At 51.9% G+C, this 13,753-nt stretch overlaps 1 protein-coding gene across 1 annotated transcript in view; it reads right to left on the minus strand.

Moving 5' to 3' along the window:
* The window catches only part of SHB (Src homology 2 domain containing adaptor protein B), a gene marked incomplete at its 5' end in the record, with an annotated part of 145,342 nt that overhangs the window by 28,098 nt on the left and 103,491 nt on the right, over nucleotides 1-13,753 (minus strand). The window contains one exon of the mRNA XM_011939522.1: nucleotides 6,513-6,684. Within this exon, the coding sequence (XP_011794912.1) occupies nucleotides 6,513-6,684 (172 nt within the window). The remainder of the gene's footprint in view (nucleotides 1-6,512; nucleotides 6,685-13,753) is intronic.

Genomic DNA, 13,753 nt, shown 5'->3' on the forward strand with positions numbered 1-13,753 from the left:
AAAAAAAAAAAAAAAAAAAAGAATAGAAAAGAAAAAAAAGAAGAAAGAAAAAAAGTGACATTTCAGTATAGACCTGCAGGAGGGGAGGAAGGAAGCCAGAGAGGAGCTTTCTTGGTAGACAAATCAGCAGCAAAGGCCAAGACAGAAAACTGCCTAGAGTGCTCTGGAAAGAGCCAGGGGCCAGCCTGGATAGACAGAGGCAGCAAGGGGAAGGGGTTGGCAAGAGGTCTGGAAATAGGGCTGCAACAGGGGCTTTTCTCTGTTTGAGCAACATGGAAACCATCAGAGGGTGCTGACGGGAGGGCCACGCTCTGACTCAGGGATGTGTGCAGAGACGTGGATGGTGGGTAGTGAGGTAGTTGTCCGTGCTCCTGCCAGATCGCTCTAGCACCACTTGGGGATGTGGGAATCCCAGCATTACTGCTCCCAGACACCCAACATGCCAGAGGAGGGCAGGCGGCAGAATCTGAGGAGAGGAGTGCCATGCAGAGGGCCCGACTCATCCCCCATCTCCCATCAGAGGAGGAAATGGGTACAATAATTTTCTTTCTTTTTCATGAGACAGGGTCTCACCCTGTCACCCAGGCTGGAGTGCCATGGTGCGATCATAGTTCACTGCTGCCTCAAACTCCAGGGCTCAAGCAATCTTCCTGTCTCAGCCTCCAGAGTAGCTGGGACTATAGGTGCGTGCCACCACACCTGGCTATTTTAAAATCTTTTCTAGAGACAGGGTCTTACTATGTTGCCCAGGCTAATCTTGAATTCCTGAGCTCAAGTGACCCTCCCACCTTACCTCCCAAAGTGCCAGGATTACAGGAGTGAGCCATTGCATCTGGCCTGATTTTCCTTTTGTGTGTGTGTTTCCTTTTTCTTTTTTTTTGGTTTTTAGAGACAGGTTTTCACTCTGTTGCCCTGACTGACATGCAGTGGTGTGATCATTGCTCACTGCAGCCTTAAACTCCTGAGCACAAAGGATCCCCCTGCTTCGGCCTCCCAAGTAGTGGGACTATAGGCACGCACCACCATGCCTGGCTCACTGATTTTCACGACTGGAAGAGCTGACGGTAAAATTGCAGGGCAAGAATAAAGATCCTCATTGCCCATGAGTGGACACATTCAAAATACATTCCTGTTTACATGATGGTCTCTGTGGGGCAGTGGAGGGGGTGAGACTCAGCTATGAGAGGCAGAGGCACTGAGCAGTACCATGGCTGGAGTGTGCTTTGTCCACAGAGACATGGATGCTGCTCCAAATGGTGGCTCTGCTGCCCACAGGCCAGGCAAGCCGCTGACCAGGCGGCTTCTATTACGGGAGGATCATGCCAACCTCTCTTGGGTTGTGAGAATGTAACAAGTGGCCCCACAGGAAGGGCTAACGTAGAGCCTGATGTGGGGCGAGTCTTAACCGATGGCAGCTGCAGCATTAGTAGAGAGAGACTGCCCTCGCAGACCACGTGGTGACATCCCCATCTACAATGGTTGCAGGCCCCTGCCCATCCAGAGGCTGCATTTTACATTTCCAGGTGCAAGTGGGGATGCTGCCTCCCGGTGCCTGTCTCAGAGTGTCCTACAAACCGTGCCCCTGAGAGTTCCAGCACTGACATTCTCCTCAGAGAAAAACCCACACCGCCCATCCCCGTGCAATTCCCCCCACTCACAAGGCAGAGCTCAACAGTTAGTAGCAGTGGCCACAGCAAAATTAAAACCCTAAGAGAAAAAATCAACTTTAAAGTCAAGGACTGGAGAGTAAATGTGAGTGTCCTTGTCCAGTGGGAATGTGGTCAAGCGGTGGATGGTCCAGGCGGTGGCCACCAAGCTGGACATCCGGAGGAGAGACCTTCCAGGGGAGAAGGCAGGAAGAGCATGCAGACCACAGACCCCGTTCTTTCTAAAGGTACAGAGAAATATGTAAAGAGGAACGTGAAGTTGGGGGATGCATGGGTTGCCACAATTAAAACACCACAAGTAAAACATTTCCTGAGACATGAAGGCCCATGTTATGCTTTAGAAAGGCTACATGGCTGTAATCAGGAGAAACAAAGACAGCACTGACTTCGGAAGTAAGAGTTAACAGGTTTGGGAAGGCTGTCCTCTGGGAGATTTCACTGTGTAACACACCCTCAGTGAACGGACAAAAACGTTTTATTAGAAAAACAAGTCCCAGCCATTTGAAGCTGAGCCATCCTCAGGGAAAGGCCTAGAAGTGGTCCCTGCGGAGGTGCTGCCTGCCATCCACCCTCCCTGAGCTCAGGAGCAAGCCTGCTCTGACGAGGGGCATGGCCTCTGGATTCTTGTTAAGGGGAATCCGGGTGGTTAACACGATAAGCTACCAGTCCCTTCCCTGACCGCTCCACACAGAGGCAAGGGCAGGGGACAAGGGGCTGAGGAACAAAGGAGAGAAGGAGCAGAGGGTGCTGGATCTGGGGGCCAGGCCAGCACTGGCCAGCCTGTCAGCAGGAGGCTGGAGACCAGGAGTCAGGCTGGGCTGGGCGATCCTGTGGGGGGCTACGGCCAACTGTTGGGCCCACATAGGCCTTGCTTCACCTGGAAAGAGAATCCAGGCAGGAGGTCATCTCAGGGATGGGCTGGATCTCATGGGGTTGGCCAGTCAGTCAGAACCAGGGGGATTAGGGAGACTCAACTTTCGTCCCTCACCCCAGCCAATACCCATGAGCTCATCCAGTATTTACTCACCACTCACTATATCCTTGATCTCATGGGGCTGACGGAGGGAGAGAGAGAGTCAACAGAGACACAGGAAACAATTCCAGATAGTGACGAGGGCTATGCAGGCATCCTGGGGTTATGATAAGGCAGTGACTGGGATTGGGTGAGATGCCTGCTTAGAAATGAATGGACAGGGGAGGCCCCTGAGGAGATGACATGTGGCCTGAGAACATGAGAAGGAGCCAATCGTGAAGAGCTAAAGAAAACATCTTCTCTGCAAAAAAGGCAGCAAGTGCAAAAGTCCTGAGGTAGGAATGCGCTTGGTGCTCACACAGCAGAAAGGCGGCAAGAACGGCCCAGGCACTGTCAGCAGCGGGCAGGAGGTGGGCCCAGTTCTTGTGCCCAAGAGGAGAAGTGTGATTTCATCCTCAGCAGTAAGAGTTTTAAGAGATGTTATTTGCCCTGGGAAATCTTACAGACAGTCAGTCAGGTTGGTCTGAGGAGGGCTCAGAGAAGACAAGTCAGGATGCTAGTGCAGTAGTTCACATGGCAGGTGGCTGCGGAGGTGGAGGAATGATGGATTCTGGTTGTCCTTTGGAGGGAACACTGGCAGAATTTGGTAAAGCAACAGATGCTGGTGTCTGGCAAAAAAAGGAATTAAGATGATGCCGGGTTTGTGGCTTGAGCCACACCTAGTTGGATGTGACACCGTTTATGGAGGTGTGGAAGCTAGGGGAGGAGCAAGTTTTGAGACGATCAGGAGCCCAGTTTTGAACACGTTAAGTTTGAGATGCCCACTTGTCAGCCAATGGAGATGCCAGGAAGCAACTGGACGTAGGAGTCAGGAGCTCTGGGAGAGGTGTGGGCTGGTGCTATGCATCTGTGAGTCACCACCAGGATCCTGGGAGAGACAACCCAGGGAGAGCACGTAGTTAAGAGACTGAGCCCTGGAAAGTCGGACCTTCAGGTCAAGAAGAGGCAAGGAGCCAGCAGAGGAGATGGAAGAGTGGCCATGGAGGCAGGAGGAGCACCAGGCCCAGAGGCCCAGAGGCCCAGAAGGAGAGTGGTCAACTGTGGTGACTGCCACGGAGGACAGAGGGGGTCGTCTGGGGACCCAGGCTGGTTGTAGTGGGTGAGAGAGAAGGGGAGGTGACAGAGAGGGGAGAAGTGCTGGCAGCTGTTTGGATACTGTTCATTCATGCAACAGCTATTTATTCAACACCTGTTACGTGCTGGGCACTGTTCTGGGCACAGGGGATGCAGTGGTGACTTAGACAAGTTCCTGCCCTCATGGAGTTTCTGTTCTCAGCAGGGGCAGTACCTAGAGAGGAATGTTGGGTCAAGTTTTGTTTTTTTGTTTGTTTGTTTTTTTACTTATGTTGGCAAAGTTTGTTACTGGGACATGTTTATATACTGATGGTAATGATGGAGGAAGGAAGAGGGGTGTGTGTGGGGCTGCCTCCAGGAGGCAGTGGGGACAGACCCTGAGCACTGGAGCAGCCTTTCTGCTGTCCCAGGAGGCGAGGCAGGCGGTATGGGCACCTAGGCAGATGTGTGCCTGCCCATCCACAGCCACCCCGTGTGACCTGGGGCATACCCCCAGTGCCTCGGTCTCCCCTCCTACTCCCTCTGTGCTAGGGTGGAGGAGAGGTTCAGACCGGAAGGCACCTCCTGAACTCTAGAGCAGCATCAGTCCAGCGGGAGACGAGGTGATCCTCTTTGGTGCGGTCATCAGGCTCTATCCAAAGTGGGATTTTACCTTAAGCACATCCCGTGGGTGATGAGTCAGGACTTCTGACTCATCTTGGAGAGTTAATCGTGGAGAGATGAGACGATGGGGGAGGAAAAGCCAGTCATGACTCTGGACTTGGCTGGGGGCCCCATCAAGCGGGAATGGGAAAGGAAAGGCAGCCAAACTCCCCCTGCCTTGTAATGAAGGCTGAGTCCGGGGATGGGAGAGGGCAGGCTGGGCCCAGACTAACCCAGGCAGACCTGGCCACTGCTGGTCAGGACGCATGCCGAACATCTGTGGGTCACAGTTTGTTGATTAAAAGTACATGGTTTGATCAGAAATAAGCAAAACCTGCCAGATGATCTGCACAGCTGTGAGACATGATTCACAGCACCGGCTAGGAGCAGCCCCCAACCCCACCCATGCGCCCTGTACCGCAGGAGTGGAGCACTCACAAAGGTGGCAGAAGCCTCCAGAGGTGACAGCACTTGCTTAAAAGGGCGGCATATGATGTCATTCGGAAAACCCTGCATCCTGCTCACCGAGTGAGAATTTCCTGTGAGGGGATGCCCTGCTGGCCGGGCCAAGACAAATACAGTACATGACACACACCAGGGAGGGCTCACGAACCGTGCGTGGTGTCAGTGAGTCTCGAGGCCTTATGTGTGCCTACTCAAAGGGTGAGAAGAGCAAAGAGTAAGTGGAGGACAGAGGAGGGGAGAGGGCAGGGACTGGGTCACGAGGTTGGGGGCACTCTGAGCCATGAGTCCTTGCCAAGGCTCTGCACCACTCTGGGCCCTGATGTTCTCATCTAGGCAATGGGCTGACAACCCTATATTGCACATTTTCTTGTTTAAGCAGACAAGACACCTGAGGACACCAGCGCAAGTCCTGCACCTGCTTTGTCAAGTTCCTGGAGAAGCTCATTCTAATCCAGGTATGAGGCACAGTTAGAAACTGAAAACACAGTTTGGGGACAATTCACAGAATGAATGGCAGGCTAGGGAGGTGGGACTTTATCCTGGGGGTAATGTGGAGCCACTGAAGGTTTCAGAACAGAGCAGGAACCTGCACCCAGGGATGATCTGGCAGAGCAACGAGATAATAACCATGGCCAAGGGGAGGGGCAATAGAGGGCTGGGCCCTGCACAGTGCTGGGGGCAGCAAGGACAGAAAAGGATGTCGGACCTTGGGGGCAGCATAGATGGGACTTGGCCACTGACTGGAGGTGAGAAACCTCTGGGCAAAGGGGCTGAGAAAAGTGGAAATCTCAAGAGTGGAAAGGTCTTGCCCAACTCTAACAGTATCAAGCAGACATGGAGCAAGAACACGACTGTAGCTAGAAAATAAATCTAATTTACACGTAGTTTTACACTTAGGGGAAAGGATTTAGTTTATATTTAGTTCTTCCAAGAATTTATTTGCTGCATGATGAAATGAGAAACTAGGATGTAAAATGGAGGAGCGAACCCTGTAGACTCTTTTTTGCTGTCCCTCCTGCCATTGAAAGTAAGGGCGGCCACATAGTGTGGAGAGCATAAGTTCAAGGCTAGCAGCCAGGAGGTATGTGTTCTAATCCTGGGCCTACCACTGGCTGGGTGGGAGCCTCGACCTTCCAAGAGCCTCAGCCTGCCCATGTGTACACGGACGGGGAGGCAGGGGCAGACTAGAAGGCCCCTGGAGTTCTAGCATGTCTCAGTTTGGGAATTTATTTATTTTTTTTGAGGCAGGGTCTCGCTCTGTGGCCCAGGCTCAATTGCAGTAGTGTGATCACAGCTCACCACAGCCTCAACCTCCTGGCCTCAACTGAATCTCCTGCCTCAGCCTCCCAACTAGCTGGAACTACAGGTGCATGCCATCATACCTCGCTAATTTTTGTATTTTTTTTTTCTTTTTTCTTGTAGAGACAGGGTCTCACTATGTTGACCAGGCTGGTCTTGAACTCTGAGGCAAGTGATCCACCCACCTCCGCCTCCCAAAGTGCTGGGATTACAGGTGTGAGCCACCACACCTGGCCCAATCTATGGATTTTTAAAAGAAGATGACATGAAAGAGAGGGCAAAAACTAGGTGAACTGGGAGGTGAGGTAGGGCTTTGCTCCCTCAGAACTTACATTTGCTTCTCCAGGGGAACAGTAGGATCCACCCTTTCTCCTAGGATCCCACAGAACTCGGGGCTCCCATGTTTGATAGGCTTAAAGCCCCCTCCAGGGGCACGAAGCTGGCGCCGCCGGTCCCGCGAAGGCGAGGGGGATGACTGCCGCTTCTCGTTGCCATTAAACTGTGCTGTGGGGAGGGAGAGAGAGAAAGTGCAGGGTTAGCAGAGCTCAGCCCAGGGAGCTACTGTGATGCACAGAAGGGTAACATTCAGTTGCTCTATTTGGCACTTTACAACTTGCAGGAGGAAGGGTTTCAAGCAAAGAAGTAACATGGTACAAAAGATTTTGGTTTCCTAAGACAGGACACCCATGTGGTCATAGCCTAATGGGGCATGTGAGGGGCTGGTTGAGCCTCCAGAGGCCACTGAGCTCAGCCTTACCCCCACAGGAACCTCTCTGCGGCCTCCAGCAGTGGGGCATGGCACTGTCTTGGGGGAGCTCTGTCCTCAGGACAGTTCTCAGGGGAAAAGGCTGTTTCTTGTATTGGGCCAAAAATCTGCCTCCAAGTGGCTCCTCTCCTCCTCTCATCCCACCTCAGGCCATACTGGCCACATCTGTCCCTTTCCCTGGGATACTCCTACAGAGTGCCACTTGGGGGTCATGCTACATCCCCTGTATTCAGATCCCCTGCATGGGTCCAGGATCCAGCACCCAGGTGAGGCTGGAGCAGTGCCTAAAGCACAGGAAGGGCCATCCACGTGCTCTTCTCCCTGCCCTGGGCCTGTGGGAGCATCGTTCACTCCCAGAGGCTGGGGGAGGATGCTCCTTGAGGAAGACCCTGGAAACACCACAAAGAACAGAAAGCACTGAGCTAAAACTGGAGTTGCCAGAGGGTTCCTGGAGACCAGTAGCCCACCTTGCCAGTTATCCGGGCCTGTTTCCTTCTCTGAAAAATAGGGATAATGACAGCACCCATCTCATGGGGATTAAAGCAGGTGACACACCTATAAATCTCAGCAGTGTGCCTGGAACACAGTCTGTGCTGTTGTTATAAATCATACTTATCGTGTCTGCTCAATGCACACACAGTACTAGGCACCTCACAGAAGCAACTGAACCAACCTGAGTTCCTCTCCTAAGCCTGTCAGTGATTAGCTGCAAGCCTCGGCTACGCTACTGAACCTCTTCGAGTCCCTGTTTCTTGTCTCACCAGGCTGCTGTGAAGGTCAGAAGGGAGGATACTCCAGGACCTGACACACAGAGGGTGCCTAAGAAACGAGGCCAGAGCCTGCAGAAGAAGATTCCTGAAGCTGAGGCCAGCTGCAGGCCCACAAACATGTCCCTGGCTGTGCCACACAAAGGCATAAACCTCTCCTCTAATCAGCAAGCATGATTGTGGCAAGCTATCCTCCAAGCCCGGCCAGACACACAGCAATCAACCCCCATGCTCACAGGAGGACCTGGAGAAACCTCAGTGCCAGCAGGGAAACGTGCTGTCTGCTGAAAGCGAGGAGTGTGATGAACCTGTTCTACATCTCAGCCACTGAACCATCTTCCCTATCAGGGACTATGGGGCATTTCTGTCCCTCTAAGACACTCTTTCTCCATTAACCACTTTGGAAAACAGTAGGAAGGGAGGCTCTTGCCAACAGAAGGCTCCAGAGACACCGGACCCACCCACTTCCAGGACTGTGCCGAGCGTGTGGTCAGCCTGCTACCCAGCAGTGACACCGGCAGGTAGTCCACCTGCGATGATGCTCCTAACCACTCATCCACATGTACTAGGCACAGTTCAAGGCCAGGAACATAGCGGTAGGCGCAACAGACAAGGATCCCTGCCTTATGGAGCGCAGGGGCCTCGTGAGGAGAGACAGGCAATAAATCAATCTGCATATCAACGGCTGGTGACAAGTGCCACTGAGAAAAATACAGCAGGGCAGGAAAGCCCTCTCCAAAGGTGACATCTGAATAAATACCTGAAGGGAGGGAGGAACATCTGTAGGAAGGACACTCCAGGCAGAAGGAAGAGCAAGTCAGGGGCCTTGGGGTGGGACTGTGCCTAGAGTGAGACACAAAATGACCCAGAGTGACTGGAAGCGACTTGGGAAGGAAGCCGGGCTTCTAGGTCTTAGGAAGGACTCTGGCTTTGTTCTGAGAGACGTGGAGAGACGTTCTGACCGGGTGCTTCCTTACGTGATTGCTGTGCTCAAAAGAGATGGAGGCAAGGGGTATGTGGGAACACTCTGGACTCTGTCTGATTTTGCTGTGAACCTAAAACTGCTCTAAAAAGTACAGGTGGCTAATTAGAGGGACAGAGAGCACACAGGAGGGTAGTGAGGCAGTGCCCGCCAGTGGTCAAATCCGGCCACATTCTGCAGGCAGAGATGGCAGGACTTGCCTGTGCATGCAAAGTGCAGCGTGAGAGGAGGAGGACTACGGGTGACCACAGGCTGTTTACCTAAGCACTGGAAGGATGGGCTGGCCTTACCCACGAGAGGAAGACTCACCAAAGGCCCTAATTAAGCTTCCAGGAAAGCAGCATGGAGGCCACGCCTTAGAGACACCTACAGCTCCGTGATGCCAGGGTTGGTGGCATGGAGAGGGGGCAGAGTGAGGACTCGCTGGGGGTTCCTGACCTTCCTTCTAGCCGCAGTTCCATCCTGTGTCCAACTACACACAGACAGCAATGACTTCAAGGCCTTCCCAGGGGACAGGTCCTGGGGCTAGAGAGTGAGAAGGCCCTTTCCGATCAGCTGATAAGGGGGCTTTTGTGGTGGTGGGCTAAAACCTGGAGCTGAGGCCCTAGCACACACATCACCACCGGCATCTACCCCTCCCTGGCCTTCCAGTAGCCTAGATCTCCCACTGGGGTTCTGGCTGAATGACAGCACCCTCATGGCAACAAATCATGGGACATATGATCTTGGACAGGAGGCTGGGAGAAGGAAAGAGGTGAAGCAGGTTCTTACCCGAGCCCCTACTTTGCAGAGCCCTCCATGGGTGACCTTGGGCAGGGGAGAGCACTGGGGATGGATAGACAAACTGGGGCCACGTCATCCCGGAGACCCTTTCTAAAGAGCTTGGACTTGAACTTATGAATGGGGATAATCAGGGAATGGACTTTAGAGACCTCTCTGAGTGCTGGTGGAGGGTGGGTTTCGGGTCAATCCTGAAGACGAGAAGACCAGTCAGGAAAAGGTGATGGAGGCTGACCCCCTCAATGACGGCAGGGATGTAGGAGCTTGACTACTTGTGGGAGTGACTCTGGGATGACTGCTGTGTGATGCCCAGATTTCTGGCTTGGGGGAGGGTGATATCCCCCATTGGGATGGGCACAGAAGGGGATATGGTCAGGGAACATGGGACCAGCCTGTACTTCTCCACGATGCCTCCCTGCTGCTAATTTTCTGGTTGTTAGGAATAGAGAGGATACAACTCAGCAGGCATCCTGGCCCATGCGGCTGCCAGTGTCAAAGGGCAGCGGAGTGGCCTGGCACAGGAAGGGGACTTAGCAGCAAGTGAGGTTCTAGGCTTAGTTTTGTCACAGGCTCAGGAGACCGAGGGACCAGACGAATTATAAGTCACTTTCACTCCTGACATCCTGGGGCTCCACCAGCTAAAATCAGGATTGGGGGATTTCTGCCAATATAAATCTCTACAATCGATGTCCCGATACAGAAGGTGAGCAGAGAGGCATGGAGCACAGAACATGATTGTGGAGCGAGCCCAAGCTCTTCGGCGCAACCCAAAAGGTTCTCTAGGACCCGGCTGCTTGTCCAGTCTCAGGTCCACCAACCTCTTCACCTGACTCATTCCACTTACCCTCCAGAGGTCACCTATTTCAGGAAGACTTCCTGGACCTCACCTCTCCCAAGACTCGCCTTGATCTTAACACCCTAATTGCGTGTCCTTCCTGGCTCCCGGGGAGCCCCTTGAGGGTGGGGCTGTACCATGTGCCCCTTCCCCCATGCCTAGCCCAGTTACTGGCAACAGAACAGATGCTCAATAAGTGATTAAATGAAGAAACTTAATGAGCTGCTGTTTTGCTTTATTGGGAAAAAAATTGGTTTTCATACCAGATAAATTGGATTAAAAACTAGTAACATCCTAGTCAACACTATAATTCCCCACTGAAATAATTTATACATTTGCTGGCAAGCTTAATAATATAGCCATATATCTTAGAGAGAACAGGTGGTGATGAGTGACAGGCTTAATTAGGCAAATCATTTCACCTAAAATGCAAATATACGAACTCCAAGTGCAGTGATTCGGCAGCGTAAGAAAAAAAAATGTTAAGAACAAAAGCTGCAAACACAACTGCTCTCATTCCTTCTAATTAAGTTTCTCCTTAATCTGCAATTTAACATGGCAGTTCTTTTAATTTAGCGATTTTTTTGCAAAAGATAAAGACACAATCCCTCAAAAGAATATCTGCATTTAGAGAAAAAAAAGTGCTACCCCCGTGAGTCATTAGAATGACAGAACCTAATTAATTTCACCTATGGGCAATTAAAAATGGAAGTCGGAATCTGAAGGAGGAAAGTGAGATTTAGAGCTGGGCAGGTTGAGGCTCAGGTTGAAGCTTCTGACTTTGGTTTCGATGATGGAGACCAGATCCTGGTGGCTGATGGGAGAGAGAGCCTGGTCAGTATCTTTCCAAGAGTTCTGCCATGGTGATAGGACTCATTCCTTGAGACTCAGCTCAAGTGCCCCGCTTCTAGGAAGCTTTCCTGGCCCTCCCATCTGGATTGGTCCCCTTTCTGCTTGTATTACAGATTTTATACCAATCAGTCCTGAAGTGTGGTCACTGCTAAGAACAGAAGACAGCATCCAAGACACCTAGCTTAGTTCTATCCCTCCTACTGGCCCTGCCACGTGGGTAACAGGTGAGGAAAACAGAGGTTCAGAGGAAGGGTAGGAGGAACTCCTCCAGGGTCTCAAAGCCAAATAGCAAGGCGAGGGTCGAGCCCAGGACTGCAGGCCTGCAGGGTCAAGCTTATCCCACCCTTGGGTCTTCCTTCCCCACAACAATACCTGAGGGCTGCTGGTCTGGCAGGAGCTGGGCCTCATCTGGCCTCCCTGCTGTGCACTTCCTACTTCTAGGCCTGGAATTACTGCCCTTCTGCTCCATCTGAATGATGTCTACAAAAGGTCTGGCATAAATGCCACCTCCTCCACAAAGCTTACCCTGATCCCACCTGCAGAGAACCATCGTCTCCCTCTTGGTGGCTCCCAGCCCTCAGTACAGCTCCTGTAGTTCAGGGGGCATCCACACCACCCTTCCCAGTCAGCCTGGGTGCTGTGGGTGCTGCGCCTGGGATTTATTTTTCTTTGCCCTCTCCAGTCTTTTGTCTGCCCCTAACTCACAGAAGTTTCATGTGGAGAAGGTGCTTGGATGAGATAAATGTGTTCCTTCAGGGTGGATCTCTTTCCACTGTCCTGGAAAGAGATCCTGTCCACTATTCAGAGCTGGCCAGAAAGCAAACTCCAAAAAGCCGATGGATCTCTAAAGTATAGCTCTCCTGGGCTTGCAAACCCTTCCTGGCTCCCCAATGCCCCAGGGCAAAGGGCAAATTCATTCTGGTGCTCAAGTTCCTCTGAACTTGATGTAATAATGCATTTTCCCCTACAAAACCCCTGTGGGTTCCACACCCACCCTTAGGCTCCAGTCACAAAGGACAGGCAGTCCCCAGATCTATCATCTGCTTTTTTGTCTTCAGGGCTTTGCTTTGGCTAAGTCTACCCTCTAGAATCCCTTTATTTCACTATTTCTCTGCAAAAAACCCAGCTATTCTTCAGAGCTCAGCTCCAACGTTACCTCCTGAGGTAGGATTTGCTCTAGACCCCCAGGTAGAATTCCTTTCTCCTCCTCTGAGCTCCGAAGTCTGCATCACTGTCCTGGCACTGGCCTCTGTAACACTGAGGCATGTAGGTGTCTTCTCACAATTGGACACTTTGCAGAGATGGGGCCTTGTGCCTCAGTCTCCTTGGAGTCTCCCCATGGCTGACCTGCAGCTAGCTCCAATGAATGGCCCATGGCTGAAACTCACCCAGGGAATGGAGGAGCTGCAGTGGCTCCACTCACAGCTTAGGAATCAGGAGGACCTGGGTTTGAATCCTGTCTCTGTCATTACTGAGTGACTTACGGCATGTTTCTTAAACTTCTTTGAGCCTTAGCTGCCTCATCAGCAAACCAGGGCTGAAAATACCTGTACCGTGAAGGTAATAGATGACGTACCAAGGTCCAGGCAGGACCCCTATAAGCAAGTAACCCCAACCCACGGCCACATCTATGCTCTGAAACAATGCCTGTATCAGAAACCACCTCTTTTTCTATGGCTCCTGCTGAAATTCTGGAGTCAGAAGCCCTAAGAGGACAGGGCATTTCATTCTGTTTTGTTCAAGGCTAAATCCCCAATACCTAAAACAGTACCTGATGTACAGTGGATGCTCAACACCTGTTGAAGGAATGAACCTGCACCCTGCTCAACAGGACTATAAATCTTCCATTCATCAGCCAACAAAGGAAACTCAGGAGCTGGACTCACTCCTCAAGTGACTTTGGGAACAATTTTGAAAAATGGCTTCATCTTTCTTTTTTTTTTTTTTTTCAAGAGCCAGGGTCTCACTCTGTCACTCAGGCTGGAGTGCAGTAGCATGATCATAGCTCAATGTAACCTTGAACTCTTGGGCTCAAGCCATCCTTCTGCCTCAGCCTCCCAAGCAGTTGGGACTACAGGTGCCTGCTACCATGCTGGGCTAATTTTTTTTTTTTTTTAAGTTTGTAGAGGTGGCATCTCACTGTCTTACCCAGGCTGGTCTTGAACTCCTGGCCTCAAGTGATCGTCCTACCTCAGTCTACCCAAACGCTGGGATTACAGGAAGGAGCCACCACGCCTGGCCTAGCTTACTCTTTATTTAGTGATTCCTGCTCATGGGCAGGCACCATGGAGGACTTAAAGTCTGTGTTCTTCTCTAGTCATTGTGGCAAACCTATGAGGTCAGTGCTATTACTGTTCATGTTTTTACAAGTGAGGCCTGGTATGGTCAGGTAACTTGCCCAGGGCAATAGGAACAGGTTGCTATGACAGGCAGTGGGTCCTAGCGCTAGCCCTTGAGCCCTCTGCTTTGGGACTGCAGCCCTGGGCAGCCTCCCCCACCCAGGAGTGCCTTTCCTGGCAGAGGTGCAGTGAGATAAGAGTTGACAGTCTGCCACACATCCTCTTGTCCTCACCACTGACCAAGGGGGTGGG

This window comes from Colobus angolensis, unplaced genomic scaffold (genome assembly GCF_000951035.1).
Source record: "Colobus angolensis palliatus isolate OR3802 unplaced genomic scaffold, Cang.pa_1.0 Scaffold181, whole genome shotgun sequence".
NCBI lineage: Eukaryota > Metazoa > Chordata > Mammalia > Primates > Cercopithecidae > Colobus > Colobus angolensis.